The following is a 20476-nucleotide window of genomic DNA, read 5'->3' as shown; positions in this document are numbered from 1 at the left end:
ATTGTTTCATCTTAGCTCATAAAATAATGAGAATGAGCAATAATAAGCTAATGAGGTAACATATAATGCGCCGACATTTTCAGAACATTAATATTTAATTTTATCCGACTATATCACACTTGTATATTGATCGCTTTTACTTATTTTCATAGCTGGACATTTCCTGGTATCAGAACATTTTCCAGGCTGTGTCGGTTCATAATAAGTGACCTTTATTCCACCCCCCGACAATAACATTACATGGAGGCTCCCTTACTGCCAGGCGGGCAAACAGCTCTTGCGCCAATCAACAACTCTGCTGTTGACACGTGACATTATATACCCAATCAGCGAGTGGTAAATTAATAACGTTACCGCACCCAACTGGGATGATGGCGAATGTGGGTGGAGCGACGCGGGGAGGACGAGTCGAGCGATAGAGCTTCTGGAACCGCCGCTCTGGGAGAAGTGGCGCTTTTGTCGGCTGTTTTTCGCGGGCTCTGATTAAATTGCACCGCTTCGTTGAAGAGGGTAAGCTGGAGTCACTATTATCTTCGTGTTTGCTGTGTGTTTTAACGTTAGCCCCCGAGCCTTCGTGTCTCGGTGGAGAAGCTACCGCTAGTTAGCTCAGATGCTACTCGGGCTGCAGAGAGGCGCAGCGGCGCGACTTCATGCTGGAAGGACGGGCCTCTCCGTTTTACGGGTGTTAAATATGCTCTCCTCCGTTCAAACGGATTCTTCCGTTGCGCAGCAGACAGCACCGGGTCTCCGGTGTGTGTGGGCCCGGGTACAGTTAGCATGCTGCTACGCTAGCTGGCCTGCGTTGTTTTACATTCCACATGCAGACATTGTTCGTGCTGTTTGATTTGGATTCGCGTGCTGCTGAAAAAGAGCAGGTGTAGATTAATTCAGTTATTTAGCCACCAGCCGGTTTACTCTGACTATGGATACAGAGTATGGACTTCTCAGCAGTAATCCTCCTCCTGATGGACTGGTGCAACCATCTGAGCAGGGCGCTGGAGGGCTGTAGTCGGTCATCTGGACACTTTCTCCGGATGAACAGCTGTCGGCCATCCTCTGGACCAAACTGTCCTGAATGTTTTCACTTGTTATTGTGATAAGATACCAAGCCTTTGATCCATGAGGTTTATGATGTGTACGGAATCCGAGCTGTGTGGTTTTCCGGGTGTGTTTGGAGCGTCTGCTTTCCCTGGATTTGGTTATTCTGTTTGTGTGACTGGTCGCAGCTTCCTGCCCGGCTCCATGTCGCCACCCTCCCGACACACTCGCTCCACGGTGTTGGTTTTAGTCCCACTCCCCACGCCTTCCACCGCAGCGCACCTGAAAATGTGTTCCTCATTTCACCTCCACTTCCCGTTTGTGATCACTTTGCTTCGTGAGACTTTTAAGTAAAAACTCTGAGCTGTTGTTCACTCCAGACGTCACGATGTCTGATTATTTTAAGATCAAATCTGCACGCATGGCGTACGGGCCAGCGTGTGCTGGAGGCCGTGTTTCAGACAGAAACTCTGTCTGGGTTCACGCAATGCTTTAAATGGTTATTTATTGTGCTTTTTATTTATTTTTTACTCATTTGCACATTCAGCAGCAGCATTAGCAAAGCATCATTACGCTTCTGGTGAGTGTGAGGCCGAGGCTAACGCTTTTAGCTCTGCTTTTAGCACCCAGCGTGAGGCAGCTAAAGACATTTCCTGCTTGGAGTTTCCTTTATTCACGGTAAAGTTCATAACGTCCAGCTTTTCGGATTGTTAGTTGAAAAGAAAAGCTTTTTAAAAACTGCAAAAAAATGAAAATAATGATTCTATTTCATTTCCGATGCTGCTTGAAACACCTGGTGCTGAAAAGCTTCATAAAGCGAGCTGCAATTCATAATTGAGAGGCGCATTATGACTCCAATGGCGCGTTAAGCCGGTCAGAAGTCCGTCCGCTTGGGCATTTGTTGTTGACCCGGCGTCAGCGAAGGAACGGCCACAAACCGGGCGGCTGTTTTAGTCTTGTTAGGACTTGGAGCAGCATCAAAATGTTCATTTCTGCAGGCTGCGCTCGGTTCAGGCTTCGTGTCTCTTGTCGGCAGTACAAAAGAGCATTTTAAAGCCGGCCCATCATGTGCAGAAGCTGAACCCTCTCGCGTTCCAGGCCGGCGTGCAGCACGACCCGGGCTCCTGTTCATGACTTTAAAGCTGAAGCGTTTCTCGGGTGCGGTTGTTGAAACTCTGCAGGGACGCAAACGTTCCTCCGCTAGCATCATCGCATTCTTAATGTATTCAGTCACATTCGGCGTCGCGGCGGCCCCGATTGGAGCGCCGGTTCCGCCTGAATCCCCTTAAATGACGAGCACGGGAGTTTGCTACAGCTGTTCTTACATAACGCTGCTCTAGAAAGGCTGTTTCCATGGCAATGTGGTCTGTTTCCATGGCGACCTCACTCAACATGAAGGGCTGTAGCTGCTCCTACGTATCTGAGGGTGGGGGCGTCGATGGATAAATCCGCCTGCTTTTGCGTGGTCGCTGTTGTCCCGGCGTCCCCCTGAAGGAGCGGCCGGCCGGCGCCGAGTTCGGGTGCACAACAGAAACCGTTGCCGTTGCCGTCGCACAGCCGGAGGCGTTGCTCCAGCTGTGGGCCGTCGTAACCAGGCTGGGAGCGGCCGGGAGGAAATGAGATTACTCAAACAACGCTCCTGAAAAAAGAGATGGGTTCGCTGCATTATCATCGGGCGTCCCGCGGCTCGTTCGCTCGGACTCATTTCGTGCTCCTCCTCCTCCTCCTCTTCCTCCTGCTGTAATAAATAGTGACGTCTCACTCGACCTGTAACGAAGGCGCTCGCTGGACTCCATCTGAACCGGAGAAAGGATCCTGTTACACAACTCCCGCAGCGCCGTTGTGTCCAGCGTAATCTTTATAGGACGTAGTTTAACGTATTCTTGTCGTTTCCATGGAAACATGGTCTTTAGAAGTAGGTCTGTGATGGGTAGCGGAGTTCATCTGTGTCGTTGGTCTTTTAAGTTGAAGCTTGATTTCCTCTGCTCTCCGTTCCTGGATAATGAAATGTTCATTAAGCTAATAAATAAAGCGTGGCGCGGCGCTGGTGGTGCGTTTGTTGTCGTGGTAAATCCCAGCGCTGACCGGCAGCAGCGAACAAACGGAGGCTCTTCAGCTCGGTGTGGCGCCGGATGCTTCGGCCTCGGCGACAGTTGTCATGGTTGTTCTGGCCGAACATTCATATTGATGGGAACTAATGGGCTGCGACACGCTCTGGGGTATTACGCACACACGCACGCACGCACGCACACACACACACACATGCACACGCACACACACACACACACACAGCCCTTGTTCGTCTCCTGCGGTGACCGACCTGTCGATTCCGTTTATCCTTGCGTGAACCGATCAGCTGTTTCTGATTAGGACTTCCAGTCGTTGTCCTGCGTTCCGTCGGCCGGCGCCGACGGCTCGGTGTCGTTGGGTTCCAGGAAACGGATGGTGGGAATCGATGAGAAGCTCCGTGAGCTGGGAGGAGAGGTCACATGACCCGGACAGGAAATGGGGCAGAGTGTGTTCTGTCGCTCTGTCAGCATTTTATGTTCTCATACTTTATTATTAATGAACGAAAACTCTGGACCTCCACGTGAATATCTCCCCCGCCCCCCCCCCCCCCCCCCACAGAAGCCGGCCCATGATGAACGGCGAGTCAGGTGCTGGGGTGGTGACGGCCCCACCTCCCACCACGGCCCCCCACAAGGAGCGGTACTTCGACCGGGTGGATGAAAACAGTCCGGAGTACCAGCGGGAGAGGAACATGGCGCCGGACCTGCGGCAGGACTTCAACATGATGGAGCAGAGGAAGAGGGTCTCCATGATCCTGCAGAGTCCGGTCAGTGGAACACGAACGCATAGCGACTCTGTGACCATCATCATCATCATCATCACATGCTGGCCCAGGGTCCTCGCCGCATGAGAAGCTCTGTCCAAAGAGGGACGCTGTCGGCTGTTCATTTATTAAGAGCGACCTTCATGACCTCGGCGGCCAGTTCAGTAGCCGCGCCGAGCTAAAACGGTCCCATGTTATAGTTTTGTTTTAAGCTTGCTAGCCTAGCATGCTAGCCCCTTTTTAATCCTCCTGAAATGTGGTCGGCAGGCCTTCTGTGACGAGCTGGAGACCATGATCCAGGATCAGCTGAAGAAGGGGAAGACGCCCACCAGCCTGCTGGCCCTGCAGCAGATAGCGGACTTCATGACCACCAGCATGCCCTCCATGTACCCGGCGGCGCCGCAGGGGGGCATGGCGGCGCTCAACATGAGTAAGCGGCGTTCACTTTGGTGTGCGGACGGGGCCCAGCTGGAGGCCACCCGTCTGTCTGAACACCTGTCTCACTCTCAGGCTTGGGCATGGTGACCCCGGTGAACGACCTGCGGGGGTCAGACTCCATCTCCTACGACAAAGGGGAGAAGCTGCTTCGCTGCAAGCTAGCTGCCTTCTACCGCGTGGCCGACCTGTTCGGCTGGTCCCAGCTGATCTACAACCACCTCACGGTAAGGGGCGGTCTAAGGCCCCGCTGCCCCCCCCCCCCCCCCCCCAGCTGCTGCGTGGCCTGATGGGCGTTTCGGTTTCCTCCAGGTCCGGGTGAACTCGGAGCCGGATCGCTTCCTGATCGTCCCGATGGGGCTGCTGTACAGTGAGGTCACTGCCTCGAGCCTGGTGAGCACCTCGACTTCTCTTTGAGTCCGCTGACGTGACGCTCCGAGTGACTCCTCCCCCCCCCAGGTGAAGATAAACTTCGAGGGGGAGATAGTGGACCGGGGCAGCACCAACCTCGGGATCAACCAGGCTGGTTTCACCCTCCATTCTGCCATCTATGCTGCGCGGCCCGACGTCCAGTGCATCGTCCACATTCACACGCACGCCGGCGCCGCGGTGAGCGACGGCACGCGCCGCGGAAACGCACGCCGACACGTTACAGCCTTTGGTCACGCGCCGCTCCGTCGCGTTGCAGGTGTCGGCCATGAAGTGCGGGCTGCTGCCCATCTCTCCCGAGGCGCTGTCTCTGGGCGAGGTGGCCTACCACGACTACCAGGGCATCGTGCTGGACCTGAACGAAGGGCCCGTCGTGCAGAAGAACCTCGGGCCCAGCAGCAAGGTCGCTCCCCGCAGCCCCGCGACCCGGAGACGAGTCTCGTTTGTCTCCGTCTCATGTTGTCGGTTCCCGTCCCAGGTGCTCATCCTGAGGAACCACGGCCTGGTGTCCGTCGGGGAAACCGTCGAGGAAGCTTTCCATTACATCCACAACCTGGTGGCCGCCTGCGAGATCCAGGTAGGGCGCCGCCGAGGCTTGCAGAGGGTCATGGGTCGTGTGTCTCGTCGTGTTGATTGTTTATGCCCCCCCCCCCCCCCTCTCTATTCATGCTGTTCTTCGACTTCAGGTGCGAACGCTGGCCAGCGCCGGAGGACCAGATAATCTGGTGATGCTGGACCCCGTGAAATATAAGGCCCGCCCACGTGTCCCGGCACCTGCTGGCGACGGTTCCTCCTCATACCCCCAGTGGAAAACAGGGGAGCAGGAGTTTGAGGCTCTCATGAGGATGCTCGACAATTTGGTACGCCTGAAAGAAGCGCCTCAAACACGCGACCCGGGTCGGGTCGGGTCCAAACCGCCCCCAGCCCTTCGCTAACTGCCGTTTTTGCGCCCCTGTCGTGCAGGGCTACAGGACGGGCTACCCTTACCGCTGCCCCGCATTACGAGACAAAGGTAAAAAGTGCAGCGACGTGGAGAGCGCTTCCTCCGCCCACGGCGGTTACTCGCACGGCGAGGACAGTGACTCTGGTGCCCGCTCCCCGCTGAAGCACAGCTTCCAGCGCGGCCAGCGTGACAAGACCCGCTGGGTCAACGCTGGCGGCCGCCCCGACGAGCCCGGCGAGGACGGGCCCGACGGCGGCAGCCCCAAGTCGAAGCCTAAGGTGTGGACGAACATGACACACGATCAAGTGAACCCCTTGCTGCGGTCGCTGTCGTCTGGTGTCTGCGTGCCGAGCTGTATAACCAACTGCTTGGTCTGTGCCTCCTTACCGTTCATTGTACCGATGTACTGCTACTCGCCGTGTGGCGGGTCGGCGGTCGGCATCCTGAGGGTCCGGAGACGTCGGGCGGTTAGCTCCTCGGCGCTAGCGGCCGTCCCTCGGGGCTCCCGGTGCTTCAGGATGCCGGGCCGGCTGCCCGCTTGCATGCCCCACTTTGCATGCGTGATTTGTGAAATGCTTTTGTTGGTTTTAATGTTTTCCCCAGAGGTGTGAGCAGCAGGGGTGTGGCCTAGCTCTGCCAGCGGCCAGGTGGGCATGGCGAGACGCGGTGACGAAGCCGCTCACCGCGCCGTCGCTAACGAGTCATTAGATCAGCCCGTAGGAAAGCAGGAGGCGTGTCCGAGAGCTTAAGATCCAGTTTAAATGATGAGAGCGCTTTTCCTCTCGTTCTGATTCTTCAAAGCCTCCGGCTTGTTTGCGGTTCTGCTCTTTTTATTCTCTGGTTTCAGCATTTTAAAAATGTTTCCTGCATGATTGGATTTGCTCAGGGAAATGAAAAATCAAAGCCGTGGAATTTGACTTGACTTTAAAATGAAATACCTCCTGTTGGGAAAGTAGGAAGTGTTGTGTCTGAGACGCTCTCTGTGAGTATATCACGTTCACACGTCCATCTCATGACCTCATCCAGACGCCGCTCTCATCGGGCTGAACCCACGAGCTTAAGCTTCGCTGTGAATGACATTAACCCGCTTAATGGTGACGCCGAATCCTGTGCATGAAAGCTCCTGGTTTGTGTTCCCACCGCCGCTCGTCCGGTTCGGTGCGAGGAATGGGTCCGGTTCTTCTCCTGCGGCTCTGCTGAGCCATTACCAGGTTCACACAAACACTGGAAGTAAAGGGTTCCGTCTGCCGGACGGATCATACACGCTAACGCTAGCGCTAGCGCTGTGTCTCTCTCTTATCTCCGTCCTTGTTGTTGTGGATCAGCCTGGAAATGACGCCAGCTTCACCCCCCACTGCCACTCGCTTCGTAAGCCAGAATCAGCATCTCACCCTCCACCCCCCCGTCACCATTCCTCTCCTCCTGTGATGCTTTTAGTTAATGTCTGGCTTCTTCTGTTTGTTTGGGACTAATGGTACATCGATGATGACACGCGGTTTCCATTGTGCGTTCAGCTGTTACTGTAAAGATATAAAAACCGTCTTATAAGATCATAAACCCACACGACAGATTCCAGACGGCGTTTAAAGCTCCTATTTTAAATGCATCTTGCCTCCAGTAGCTCGTCCAGCCTCATCTAGGACGGTGTAATGTTTGAACATCGAACGTCAAAGTCAAGAAATATTACAAGGATCAACAAACAAAATTATATGAGCGCGATAAAAATCAAAGAATTCTTAACTCCTGTGAGTTTAGTTGTAGTTTTTTTTATTTGCCGTGTCTTTAGCTTTTCGGTCTTCATTACACAGAAGTGGGCTGAGGTGACTACGTTACTGGGATTACTGGGCGACCATCGGGGGTGATGCATGTCAACCAGTGTGTCTAAAGTATAACTCCTCATCGGTTCACGTTTTACATCCTGACCTCTTACAGCCATCCAGCTGCCCTTTCAGTTCAGCATGATTCCCGTGTTGTGAAGCCTGCGTAGTAGATATTTTTTTTAATGCTTGGGTCTCTCTGGTTTTGGTTGCTTTGATTTATTTATTTTTAAATATTTTTCTTGATGTTTCCAGTGGACAAAGGAGGACGGGGGCCGCCAGGCTGCCGTAGCCAATCAGTTCATCCCAATGAACACCAATCCGAAAGACGTCCTGGAGATGAGGAATAAGGTGCCCCTCTCCTCGTACCTCGAACCCGTCCGTCAGACCTGATGCGCCGCCTCGTCCTCACTATTTTATGACTGTCCCTGTTGTCTGTAGATCCGGGAGCAGAACCTGCAGGACATAAAGACGGCGGGACCCCAGTCCCAGCTGCTGTGTGCCAGCACCGTGGCGGAGCGCTCCTTCACCCAGGTCAGTCTGTCGTACACAAAACCCTCGCCGCCGCCGCCGCCCTGACCTGGAGATGAATGTTCTGATGCTGACAGTTTAGAGTCTAGAGAAACGACGTGAAAAGCAACGTAAGATCTACTCAGTCCAGGTCTGGACCCGTGAATATTTAGAGACGTCGTCCTGGGACCTTAAATCAAAGCCGCTGATTGAAGTCTGATGTGATGCCGTGTTCTGAAGGGGTGACCTCAGCGCTGATAACGGCGCACGTGTCGCCCGTGTGTCCCTGAGCTGCGGGTGACTTTGTTCTGTCGCCTTATTCTTTGGCCACAGAGGTTGACGGTCTGGCAGGTGAGTCCGTTTGAGGAGAGGTAATCCAGCTCTTCTCTCAAACCTGCCAGCTCAGGCCGTCTCCATCGCCACTCGTTTTTGTCTCTGGGTTTATTTCCCCGTATGACGGTTGATGCTTTTATCCGTCGCCGTGGTCTAATACGCCCACGTTTCATTTCTGTGCATGCGCTCTTTACCCCTAACCCCCCCCAGAGGCAGGGACTCTGCAGCGTATGGGCGTGTTAAACTTAACCCAGCATATCTCTAGTCTCTGGTTTCTCTAATCCCAGACTGAAACGGTGCTGTGTGCAGCTGTTCCTGCAGCATGAAGCTTCCTCCGGATCCATGTGTCCTTGCATGCATCTGTGTGTGTGTGTGTGCGCGCACGCAGAGGTGGAAAGTTCTTGATCTGAACTAAACTAATTCGGTTTTAATGGTAAAAATAGCTGCTGTGTTTTACAAAATAATGCAACTGCATTTTTTTTAAACGGCAGAATCCCACACGAACCTGCTCGTCTGTTTTTATGTTATCTGGAGGTTCTGGTTCTGATTCAATTCGAGCACTTTGAGCACAGACCCATTAAATTCTGCAACGGGGGCATCACGTCTGAATATCCTCGAGAGATCAAGCCGCTCTTTCCACCCTCGAGTGTGAACATTGTGTTTTCCGGGCCGGGTCATGCTCCCCTCACTGGGTTTACTATTGCAGGACGCCCCTCTGTCTGACTGTACAGACACTATTGACGGCCTCGATGTGTCCGAGGGGTCCTATAGTCCTGCTAAATCAATTAGAAAGGTACTTCTGCTCCAGCCTTCACCTGTACTCCACCTCATTCTCTAGTCATTCTGTATCTGGACCTGTGTAGAGGAGTCGTTCGTAAAGTCATGTGACCTGTCGGTCCTTTTCACATCTTCATTCTCTCTGAGGTGAAAGGTTGATCTGCTTCATGTCTTACTGTCGTGGGCAGCAGAGAGAGTCTCGACCTAGAAATGCGTTTTCCTGCAAATTAAATGTATAATTCAAAGAACGAAGCGAGTCCAGGTTCTATCCCAGCTTTAGGCGTAATATTAATTCTCTTAATGTGATTCGTCGCCCGGCTTTGACGGCGTGTCCCTCCCTGCCTTCTTGTGTGTGTCCTGCAGGGGGAGCTAGTGACCGCGTCCAAGGCCATCATAGAGAAGGAGTACCAGCCCAAGGTCTTCGTCAGCAAGCAGGGTCCCAACCCCTTCACCAAACTCACCGACCGGGAGCTGGAGGAGTACCGCAAGGAGGTGGCGCTGAAGCAGAGAGGAGCCGAAGGTAACGCGGCCGTCTCTTGTGACGGCGTCTGTCTGAACGGAGAGACCCGAGCCGTGGAACAGGAGGCCATTTTAAGCCTCTTTGGACGGAGGCGGCTCGTTTCCACGGTGACTCACTGGAGAGCCACGGATGAGTGTGGGCAGCAGTTCTGCGGTTGCTGTGGGGAACGGGGTCATAAACGGCAGGGGTGGGTTCCGGACCCCCCCCCCCCCCCCCCCCCGGGACGCTCTAATGGCCATAGATGAGGGTTCCGGATTCATGCGTTTATTTATTCGTCCGTTTGCAGCTTCAAAAGACACAAAATCACATTTAAATAACTCAAATAGTCGCGTGGAGGTCAAAAAGAAAATAAATTGTTTATGTATTGGGATTACAAATTGTGTTTCTGTCTCTACTCACGCACACACACGCACACACACACACGCACAGTGCAGGGACGAGACGGTAGTGGGACGGGACCAGTACCCGGCGTCCCCTGTCCTGCCCCAGCGGCGCCACCGAGGGGTCGGGCCTCTGCCTCCACACCTCTGCCCTCTTTGTCCGAGGCCCCCGCCTGTGACGGGGATCCACGCCCAGCTGCCCCGCCTGTCTCTGAGGCGCCGGGGGCCAGCAGGACGGAACCAGCCGGTTCTGCTGAGGTGGACGAGGGTTCTTCTGCTTTAGACTCGCCCCAGAAAGACTTCCACTGCGCTGTGCTGAGAGCCCTCAGCATGGAGCCCCCGGCCCCGGAGGCTCAGGACGATCGGGCCCCAGGTACCCCAGATGAAGCGGAGTCCCGCCCCCCTGCTCAGCTAAATGCCAGTGCGCTGGGGGCTTTGGGATCTCTGCCTGCTATGCTGTCCTTCCTCTGGGGGTTTGATCTTGCACCCTCCCAACCCACAGACCGAACTCTGAAACGTTTGCTCCGTTATTCCCCCCCCCCATCCCAGCCCTGATGTCCTCTCCAAAGCCGTCAGAGCTCTGGGAGGCCATGCCCTTTGTGCAGTTTGATTGGCCGAGCAGCCGAGCAGAGAGGATCTGAGGGGTGGACGCTCATTTTCTTTTGCGGGTGCTTTTGCAGTGGCGTGCTGTCTGGGCTCGGTCATCCAATCAGAGCTTGTGTGTGCACTGGGCCCCTCCCCTTCCTGCTCGCCTGTCCTGGATGCGTACCTGTGGGTTTCCACTTCCCCCCTCTGCCCGGTTCCAATCAGCCGAGGGTCATTTAAGCTCATCGGGATGTCAAACGTTGGTTTGGGGGTTTGTTCAGAAGCTTTCGCTGTTTGTTCCTCCCTTTTCTTGTTGCTTTGTTGTTGTTGACGCTTTTGAAGCTTTAGCCGGTAAACATTCTAAAATGCTTTTGCATTCGTTGGTTTCTTACTGCTTGGTTTCTTACTGCCTGCTTTCTGTGGTTTTCCTCCAGATGTGGGCGGGCTAGCGGAGCCTGAGGCGGAGCCTAAAGGCCAGAAACCCACCGCCACGCCCCCCAGCACCCCCATCGGAGCAGAGGAAGGTAGGTTCACGCGGCGTCGCGTCTCTCTGGACTCCCTGCCTCTTGTAGGGTCCACGGGGGGCCTCCCCACCCCCCCCCCCCCCCCCACCTGCCTGTCCGTCTTTGTGGTGGCTGTCGGTTGCTGTGCCGTCTGTAATAACAGGCCAAGAGGTCTGGACCGGCCCAAGGTCCTTCCCTGCCAGCGCAGACCTCGGGTCCTTCCTGCTCTCCTCTTGGTCTTTATTACTATTGGATTACACCCATGAGGGCGTCGTCATCGCAGGCCGGCGCCAGACCTGGTCCAAAAGAGCCGGGCGCTCCCAATCCCAGTTTAGAGCGTGAGGAAGAGGAGCAGCTGTGGTCGCAGGTGTAATCTAATACTAACTGATCTGAATCATGTCTGTCTCCGTCCGCCGTCGTTGTGGGGTTGCTCTGAATGGGTCGTCCATTCTTTTTTACATTTCCCCTGGTGTTTAATTCCTTCCTCTCGATCTCACAGTTTGATCTCTTTGATTTAACTCGGTTTGATCTGCATAGACTCGTTTCTACTTGTGCTTTTTCTTTTGTGGCTGCGATTACAATCAGGAGATGGAAATACAAAAGAGTACCTGTTACCATAGTAAGTATGTCCTACCCCCCCCGTCTCCCCCCCCCCCGTCTCCCCCGTCCCACCACACCTCACCCTCCATGCGTTTGGTGGCCGCCTCCTCTCGGCATGGCTTGACCCGTGCAGCCGTCCTGTGGTCTGAACTAACCCGGGCCTCCTCTGGGTCTTTCTTTGGGTTGCTGGGGGGGGGGGGGGGGGGTCATTTCAGTGCTTCTTCCTCTTGTAATTTGAGATTCTCTGGTTCCAGATTCTACAGCTTTAAAGATAAAGCCCATCTGGATTTCATGTCCTGTAATTAAAGCCTTTATTTAACCGAGCTGCTTTGGACAGAAGGGGAAGATGCTCCTGAAGTAGACCCCCCCCCCCCCCCCCTGTTATAACCTCTCGTCCTCTTCCTGCCGGTCCTTCACTGATTAGCTCTTGCTTAGCTCTTGCTCGTAAGCGCATCCTGTCAGTGCTGTGACTTGTTTGATGGAGACATCCGGTGACGTCCCGAATGTCGTTTGTCTTCCAGACGAGGTCTTTGCCAGGTAGACCGGCGCCTGATCCGAGGGGGGCGGTTTAGCTTGAATGGGGATCTCCAGTGCTTGGCTTTTTATCTCTAATATTTTTTTGGCTCGTCTCTCCTCCGGGATGTGAAAGATGGCTGGCGTGTCGGCTGTGCCGTGACAAACGGCTAACCCTGCTAGCCTGTAGCATGTGAGCACAGCTGTACTCGGGCTGCATCGGACTCACCTGTGTGAGCTCCTGCCTGAGCTGCTATCTAACGCTAAGAAGTTGCTATTGTAGCTAACTAGATTAGCCTATGGTAGGCTGGAATGTTGACAGAAAAATATGAATGGTTTAATTTGAACATAAATTAATACTTTAAAAAACAAATGATTAATATGAATAAATGTTACTGACGTTATTCCATGAACCAAAAATAGCCTCTGCGAAACCAAACCAGCTTTGATGCCTTTACTCCCAGCAGCTGCTTACATTAGTCAGAAGTGTCCCGGTACTCCGGTTCTGAAGGTAAAACTAAAACGCCCGGAACCAACTAGGGGAGATAAGAACGCAGGAAGGGGTTAAATATTAAACGTTCTCTTTCTACATGAGTCGGCACTTAATTTGACTATTGAGATCGAACTGAAGAGGCAGAGTGGAAGTGGAATTGCTGTTGATAGTTTATCTGTCGTGTGATTGGTTATGGGCGGATCCATCCGTTTGTCTGTGATCGATTGCTCTCTCCTTCCCCCTCCCACCAGAGACTGTGCCAGAACAAACCGATAAGGATGAGAGCGATGCAGCCACCCTGAGACAGACCCTTCCAGATCTAACACCAGATGACCCTTCAGACGCCCCAGCGCTCCCTGCCGAAGACTCCGCCCCCACCCCCGCCGCCGCCGCCGCCGCCACAGACGCAGCTGAGGCGGAGGAACCTGCTGACGCCGGAGAACAGGAAGGGGAGGAGTCTCCCAACAAATCTCCCTCCAAAAAGAAAAAGAAGTTTCGTACTCCCTCCTTCCTGAAGAAAAACAAGAAGAAGGCGGAGTCCTAGATTCAGTCTCCTCCTTTCTGTCGTCACGCTGTCAGACCGTGGTTGTCGCTGGCTTATTAACCTGCTTGTCCTTTTGTACACATGTAAAAATGATTGATTGCTGAAGGTTTCTCACTATAACGGGCTTTTTGCTGTGTGTGCGTGACGCGCGCCGCGCCTGATGACGCAGCGAGTGTGGCTGAGCTCTTGTAACCACTAGAATGTTCTGGGAGGGAGTCACTCGTAAAGTCCGTGTAGCGTTTCCACGATCCGTCGCGTCCGGCTGTTAGCTGGCGTGCCCAAACCTTTATTTTTTGTTTCTGCTCACACCAGATGAATTTGCAGCAGATGTCAAAGGTTGAACCAGGAGATGCTGATTGTGATTTAATCCCACAAAGTGTTTGCGAGGGTTGATGATGTATTTGCTTTGGCTTTAAGTCTTTAGTATGAAGGGATGTAAAAAAAAAAAAAAAGAAGTTTTCTCTTTGTATTTTCATTTATTCTAATAGTTTGCAGCCTGGTTTGCTTTGACGCGTTAAACCGGAGCAGCTCCTACATATTGTTTGTTTCTCATTTTATTCCTGGTTATTTCTTTTTTAAGCCCCTGTAGATCGATCTATGTTGCACTGTCAGTCTGGGGGGGGGGTCCAGCTGGACCTGTCCTGTGTTTAACTCCACCCTTTAGACCTGAATGCTTTTCGGTGAAACCTCGCAGGAGAAGCTGATCCCATCACTGATGTGTGATCATGTGTTGCCCTGTGCTTCCTGACGTCCCCCCCCCCCCCCCCCCGTGTGAGTTTTAAGGTTGAGTGGAGGTGAGCTGAGGCGAAACTAACCATCGGCAGGCTTATTAACCAGGTGGTGTGTCTGCATTTACATACTTATACCTGCATGTGGAGGCTTGTTAGCCTGTACTACTCTTTTATATGAATGTAACCGGCCCTTTATTTTACTACGTTTGGCTTCAGTGTCTAACAATACTGGAATCTTCTAGTGCTGCTTTCATTTGAGCCAGCCTCTGACTTTATTTGTACTCGCTGCTCTACTGGTTTGTATTCTGATCCACTTGCTATGTAAATGTCTCATATCTACAGCGTTAATGGTCCCGCCTTTCTTTTCTTGTGGTTCTTCCTCTTTTACAACTATATAAATAAAAACACTACCACTAGTCATTGTCTGATTGTAGCCATTTGTATAATGAAGTGTACTTACTTGTGTACTTTACATACTTGTATTCATAAGTATGACCTGCAGAGTGGTTGCAGTTCCTGCCGGTGAAACCACGTAGTTCAAAATGACAACGTGAAAGATGTTTTTTATGAGAGCTCATTTTCATCCAGACCGCTAAAGAAACGGGCGTGGTGACCTGCAGGTTGTACATCAGCAACCTGACCCCGTTTACGGTTTTCTAAAGACTCCGTCCTTTGTACCGGTGAATGATTCTCTGCCTCAGGCTGTAACGCGAACCCAAAGCCTTCAGCAGAGCGACACAATAGACCGGTTATTCCCAGATTACTCATTATTTTATCTTAACATGCTGACTTTCAAATTGTAGTAATTACTCCTACACTGTCAGCCTTTTATTCACTTGTCTGTCAACATCCTTTTGAGCCATTGAGATATATATTTTTTATGCATCGAAATGCGCAAACGTGCGATGCTCCGCATTGACCGCTAGGGGCGCTGTGGCTAGACGCGCACCCGAGAGGAGAGGACTTCCTGTCGCCTTCCTGGTGCTGAACTCTCACCCCGGCTTCTCCAGGCTTGAACTCGGAGCCAGTTGTTCAACGTGGGGAGGAAAACATTTTCGTTTTGTTCGGCCTTCATGGATTTAATTTAATAGAATCACAGACGAAGCTAAAAGGTAAACTATCTACGGTAATGTTTGTTTACAAACGAACAGCTAATAGCTAGCTATGATGTAGCATCGATTTTAATCACGTAATCTTTTGTTTTATTGATATATACTTTTACCTTTGGAGCGTACAGCTAATATAGAATTGACCGTAAAGCTGACTGTTAGCAGATGCTAGTCAGAGAAGCATCAACATCATTCAGTAATTTAATATTGGTTTTATCTTTATTTGTATTGCGAAAATTCTACTGTTAAATGGCGATGATTTATGTACGAAGGGCTTTCAACGGAAACAAGACCGCAAGGGCTTTTTAGAAATGCTCCTCTTAGACAGGATGTTTGACTGTACTTGTACTGTAATACATGCTACTGTGTGACTGTACTTGTACGCTAACATTCTATCTAATAAATATATTCATCATCATCAGGTAACCTGGCAGATAGTTAGCTCAGGACTAGCTTGACGGCTATCTGCATTTTCAGATGGGGAAGCCACCGAAGAAGAGGAGCCTTGCTGACAAAGTCCGGAAAACCAAGACCGCTCCGGAGATTAAAAACAATCCCTTTGAAGTCAAGATCAACCGGAAGAAGTTTGATGTTCTGGGGAGGAAATCCAAGCATGACGTGGGTCTGCCTGGCGTGTCTCGATCCAAAGCCATAAATAAGGTCGGTTGCTTTTCCCACATCGCAGCATTATCAGCATATCTGCAACACAACGGCCGCTTTGGTCTTGTTTCTTTAAGTTGTCAAACTCCCGCCAGACCCGGGAAAGCAGCGCCTGATTCTTGATTCTTTTTGTTTTCTGTAGAGGAAAGAAACCCTCCTGAAGGAATACAAGCAGAAGAACAAGTCCAACAAATTAATAGACAGGAGGTTTGGAGAGTACGACACCAAGATGGCACCAGAGGACAAAATCCTGCAGAGGTTTGCGATGGAGCGGCAGGTCAGCGATGGCGTTCAGTCGATTGATTGATCTTCGCTGTGGATCGAACCTCCACAAGGATGCCCACTAACGTGTATGACACTGTCTCGTGCTGCAGCGCGTCCATCACAAGAAGGACGTGTACAACCTAAACGAGGAGGAGGAGCTGACGCATTTCGGCCAATCGCTGGCAGAGATGGAGAAATTCACTGACGTTACTCACAGCGATGACGAATCGGAGGAGAAGGGTCTTCTGTCAGGTCAGAAACGTTATTACTCTGTGTGTGTGTGTGTGCGTGTGCGTGTGTGTGTGTACACAACAGTGAAAGTTTGATTTGATTTGTGATTTTAGAGATAACAGATCTAGTATTTCACAGCAACGCTGCTCTTTGTCATGTAGCTGAGCTGACCGCCTCCCACTTTGGGGGGAGGAGGGGGCCTCCTCAAGAAGAAGACTCCCGGGGAGCAGCAGGAGGGGAGCCAGAGAGCCAAATCCAGACAGGAACTCATTGAAGAGCTCATCCAGAAGTCCAAGCAGGCGAAGGTTCGGTTGTAATGTTTCCAGAGTTGCTGCTTTTCGTGGCAGTTCCTTTGAAGGGGGGGGGGTCTGTGCCTCCTGGTCTGAGAGGAGCCACAGACTGAGCTCCTCATCTCCAGTCTGAGAGGAGAGAGGGAGGATCTTTAACTTTGTTTTACTCCTTTACTCCTCAGCGGGAGCGGCAGGTGCAGAAGGAGGAGGCGCAGGAGCTGACCGAGAAGCTGGATCAGGAGTGGAAGAGCATCCAGACCCTGATGGTGAAGAAGACGCCCAAAGGTGCTGATGGACCAGAGGAGAAGCCAAAGGTACTCGTCAATCACCGATCGATTAGCTACGGTGAGCTATCGGTGATCAATGCTCTGATCGTTGCTTCCAGCTGGAGGAGTACGACATGATGGTCAGAGAGCTGGGCTTCGAGATGAAGGCTCAGCCCTCGGAGAAGCTCAAAACCCCGGAGGAGCTGGCCCAGGAGGAGCAGGAGGAGCTCCGGAAGCTGGAGGTGCGTCTCCAGAGGAGCTCGTTTCCGTCTTTACAAAATGGCGTTCAGACGTTTTAAACGCTCTGAGGCCCCTGCAGGCCGACCGTCTGAGGAGGATGATGGGCGAGGAAGAGGAGGACGCTCCGAAGAGTCAGAGCCACATCTCTGCTGACGACCTCAACGACGGCTTCGTCCTGGACAAGGAGGACAAGAAGACCCTGGCCTATCAGGTGGGAGGGGGCGGGACTAAAATGTTTCTGTGTGCATTCATTTAACTCACATTTCTTTTGTGTGTCCAGGATGGAAAATGGAACATTGGAGAGGAGTCTGAGAAGAAAAGGATGAAGGAGGTGTAGATGAAGAAGAGGAGGAGGAGGGGGAGGGGGAGGAGGAAGAAGTAGAAGAGGAGGAGGAGGAGGAGGGGGGCAGCAGTGAAGAAGAAGAAGATGGTCACTCAGACCTGGAGTCGGAGCAAGAGAGTGAGGATGAGGAGACGAGTGGCAAACCGAAGAGGAGTCTGAGCAAAGAGGAGGTGAAGCTCCAGCAGGAGGCGGCCAGAGCGGAGCTCCCTTACACGTTCCCAGGTGACTCCGCCCGGCAGCACCCTCGTCTTCGTCGGTGACCCCGGCTCGGAGACCTCCTGTAACTCCTCTTCGTCGTTCCTGCAGCTCCAGAGAGCTTCGGCCAGCTGGAGGAGCTGCTCCGTGGCCACGCCCCCGAGCACCAGCGCCTCATCGTGGCCCGGACCCAGAGCAGCAACCACCCCAGCCTGGCCGTGGGCAACAAGCTGAAGCTGCAGGTGTGACCGTGGGGGGCGGGGCCCGGGGGGGCGGGGCCGCAGCGTCTGTCCCTCTGTGACCGCTCCTTCATCGGGTTTGCTCTGCGTCTCAGAAACTCTTCGGCTTCCTGCTGGAGTACGTCGGTGCGCTGGCCAGCGGGACTCCGCCTCAGCTCGCCGCCGTGGACGCGCTCACGCCGTAAGTTCAGGGCTCAGCGGCGCGGCGCCGTAAGTTTAGGGCTCAGCGGCGCGGCGCCGTGGACACGCTCACGCCGTAAGTTCAGGGCGAAGCGCCGCGGCGCCGTGGACACGCTCACGGCGCCGCGCCGCTGACTCCCGTTTCTTTCCTAGCGAGCTGTACGCCTTGTGCCAGATGTTTCCAGAGGAGGCCTGCAGAGCCATGCAGAGCGTCCTCCGGGACGCCGCTCACGCCGTGGAGGAGGCGCTTGAGGTCAAAGGTCACGATGCCTTCCCGGCGCTGGACACGGTAGAGACCTTTCTGTTGAGACTGATCCGCTCGCCGTCGCACCGTAACGGCAGCGTGCCTCCTTCGTGTCTGAAGCTCGTCTACCTGAAGATGGCGCCGCTGCTGTTTCCCGCCTCCGACTTCAGGCATCCCGTCAACACGCCGGCGCTGCTCTTCATCGGCCAGGCGCTCACCAAGGTGCGCGTCCATTCGGGCTCCGCTGCTTCCAGGTCGTCTTCTTGGAGCTGATGACACCTGGTGACATCACTGTGTGTGCTTCTGACTGCGCCCCCCAGTGCCCGGTGAGGTCCTTGCAGGACGTGGCGGCCGGTTTGGCGCTGTGCTGCCTGGCGGTGGAGTACGTCTCTCTGTCGAAGCGCTTCCTGCCTGAGCTCATCAACTTCCTGGTCGGAACGTTGCACCTGGCCGTGCGGGACAAGGCCCGCCTGTGTAGGTGTTCGCTTGTGTCCCCTGGCAACGCGTTGGTTGCCAGGGGGAACTGAGCAGGCTTTGTGTTCAGGTTACGCTGTAGCGCCGCCCTTCAGGTCGTCGGGGAGGTGCAGCGACCTGCTGGTGCTGTCAGACGCCCAGTCCTGCAGGAGCTGGACCGGGACACGCCTCCCGCTGTCTGCAACCCGACACCTGGACCTGAAGGACGAGCTGGATAAAGATCACCACAGGTGAGAGGGGGTGTGGCCACCTGGAGACATCATCGGTGAGTGCTAGCTCGCAGCAAAGTTAGCATCGTGTCAGGTTCCTCCTAAAGTCGACCAGCTTCCAGCGTGAGTCGGTGTTAGTCAAACCGCCAACGCCGCCGAGAGAGGAAGAGAGCGAGGAAGACGATCTGAGGCTGATCAATGAGACCATCTGAGGCTGATCAATGAGACGATCTGAGGCTGATCAATGAGACGATCTGAGGCTGATCAATGAGACGGTCTGAGGCTGATCAGTGAGACGATCTGAGGCTGATCAGTGAGACGGTCTGAGGCTGATCAGTGAGACGGTCTGAGGCTGATCAGTGAGACGGTCTGAGGCTGATCAATGAGACGGTCTGAGGCTGATCAATGAGACGATCTGAGGCTGATCAGTGAGACGATCTGAGGCTGATCAGTGAGACGATCTGAGGCTGATCAATGAGACGATCTGAGGCTGATCAGTGAGACGATCTGAGGCTGATCAGTGAGACGATCTGAGGCTGATCAGTGAGACGGTCTGAGGCTGATCAGTGAGACGGTCTGAGGCTGATCAATGAGACGGTCTGAGGCTGATCAGTGAGACGATCTGAGGCTGATCAATGAGACGATCTGAGGCTGATCAATGAGACGGTCTGAGGCTGATCAATGAGACGATCTGAGGCTGATCAGTGAGACGGTCTGAGGCTGATCAGTGAGACGATCTGAAGCTGATCAGTGAGACGGTCTGAGGCTGATCAATGAGACGGTCTGAGGCTGATCAACGAGACGGTCTGAAGCTGATCAGTGAGACGGTCTGAGGCTGATCAATGAGACGGTCTGAGGCTGATCAGTGAGACGGTCTGGGGCTGATCAATGAGACGGTCTGAGGCTGATCAATGAGACGATCTGAGGCTGATCAATGAGACGGTCTGAGGCTGATCAATGAGACGGTCTGAGGCTGATCAGTGAGACGATCTGAGGCTGATCAGTGAGACGATCTGAGGCTGATCAATGAGACGATCTGAGGCTGATCAATGAGACGGTCTGAGGCTGATCAATGAGACGATCTGAGGCTGATCAATGAGACGATCTGAGGCTGATCAATGAGAAGAAAAACAAAGAAGCTTCGTTTAAACTCCGACGGATTGGTTATCAATGACCGGATCAATAATAGATCCTACCAGGAACACGCTAACTCCACGCCGCATGTTAGCATGACCACGATGGAGTGTGTGTGTGCGTGCAGGTTGGCGTGTGTGTCGACGTGTCTGGACCTGGCGAGGCGCTGCTGCTTCCTGTACAGCGACCTCACATCCTTCACCTGCATCTTCCAGCCAATCAGAAGCCTGCTTTCCGAGCACCTGTCGGCCCAGCCGCTACCGGAGCCTCTACAGGTCGGTGTCTGAGGCGTTCTCCAGCGGCCGGCGTCCGTTCTGACCTCCTCCTCCTCCTCCAGGAGGTCCGCGCTGAGATCCTGGAGCTGACCGGCGCCGCTCCTCGGACCCGCTGCCGGCTGGTTCTGGACAGGAAGAA

The 20476-nt window shown here is 53.4% G+C and overlaps 2 protein-coding genes across 2 annotated transcripts in view; both read left to right on the top strand.

Annotated features, from left to right (window-relative positions):
* The first annotated feature begins 401 nt into the window (after positions 1 to 401).
* add1 (adducin 1 (alpha)) lies at positions 402 to 14402 on the top strand. Its single transcript, XM_068753113.1, has 18 exons — positions 402 to 510; positions 3667 to 3874; positions 4139 to 4301; positions 4382 to 4533; positions 4619 to 4699; positions 4766 to 4915; positions 4995 to 5138; positions 5214 to 5312; positions 5422 to 5595; positions 5699 to 6049; positions 7751 to 7846; positions 7937 to 8029; positions 8339 to 8356; positions 9045 to 9131; positions 9479 to 9635; positions 10065 to 10388; positions 11035 to 11124; positions 12961 to 14402. The coding sequence occupies exons 2-18, from the start codon at positions 3677 to 3679 to the stop codon at positions 13251 to 13253; spliced, it is 2670 nt and encodes an 889-aa protein (XP_068609214.1). The 5' UTR covers positions 402 to 510; positions 3667 to 3676; the 3' UTR covers positions 13254 to 14402.
* Positions 14403 to 15027: 625 nt separating this feature from the next.
* nop14 (NOP14 nucleolar protein homolog (yeast)) overlaps positions 15028 to 20476 on the top strand; it is a 7486-nt gene continuing 2037 nt past the window's right edge. The window contains 18 exon segments of the mRNA XM_068753114.1: positions 15028 to 15110; positions 15571 to 15753; positions 15896 to 16030; positions 16128 to 16269; positions 16410 to 16435; positions 16437 to 16553; positions 16721 to 16852; positions 16924 to 17046; positions 17124 to 17255; positions 17325 to 17375; positions 17378 to 17609; positions 17694 to 17824; positions 17917 to 18002; positions 18155 to 18290; positions 18366 to 18467; positions 18566 to 18719; positions 18790 to 18949; positions 20190 to 20337. Of these exon segments, the coding sequence (XP_068609215.1) occupies positions 15571 to 15753; positions 15896 to 16030; positions 16128 to 16269; positions 16410 to 16435; positions 16437 to 16553; positions 16721 to 16852; positions 16924 to 17046; positions 17124 to 17255; positions 17325 to 17375; positions 17378 to 17609; positions 17694 to 17824; positions 17917 to 18002; positions 18155 to 18290; positions 18366 to 18467; positions 18566 to 18719; positions 18790 to 18949; positions 20190 to 20337 (2190 nt within the window). The 5' untranslated portion in view covers positions 15028 to 15110.

Source organism: Brachionichthys hirsutus, chromosome 19 (genome assembly GCF_040956055.1).
Source record: "Brachionichthys hirsutus isolate HB-005 chromosome 19, CSIRO-AGI_Bhir_v1, whole genome shotgun sequence".
Taxonomy (NCBI): Eukaryota; Metazoa; Chordata; class Actinopteri; order Lophiiformes; family Brachionichthyidae; genus Brachionichthys; species Brachionichthys hirsutus.
The sequence above is the reverse complement of the archived record's forward strand: the minus strand, read 5'-3'. Positions and strand labels throughout refer to the sequence as shown.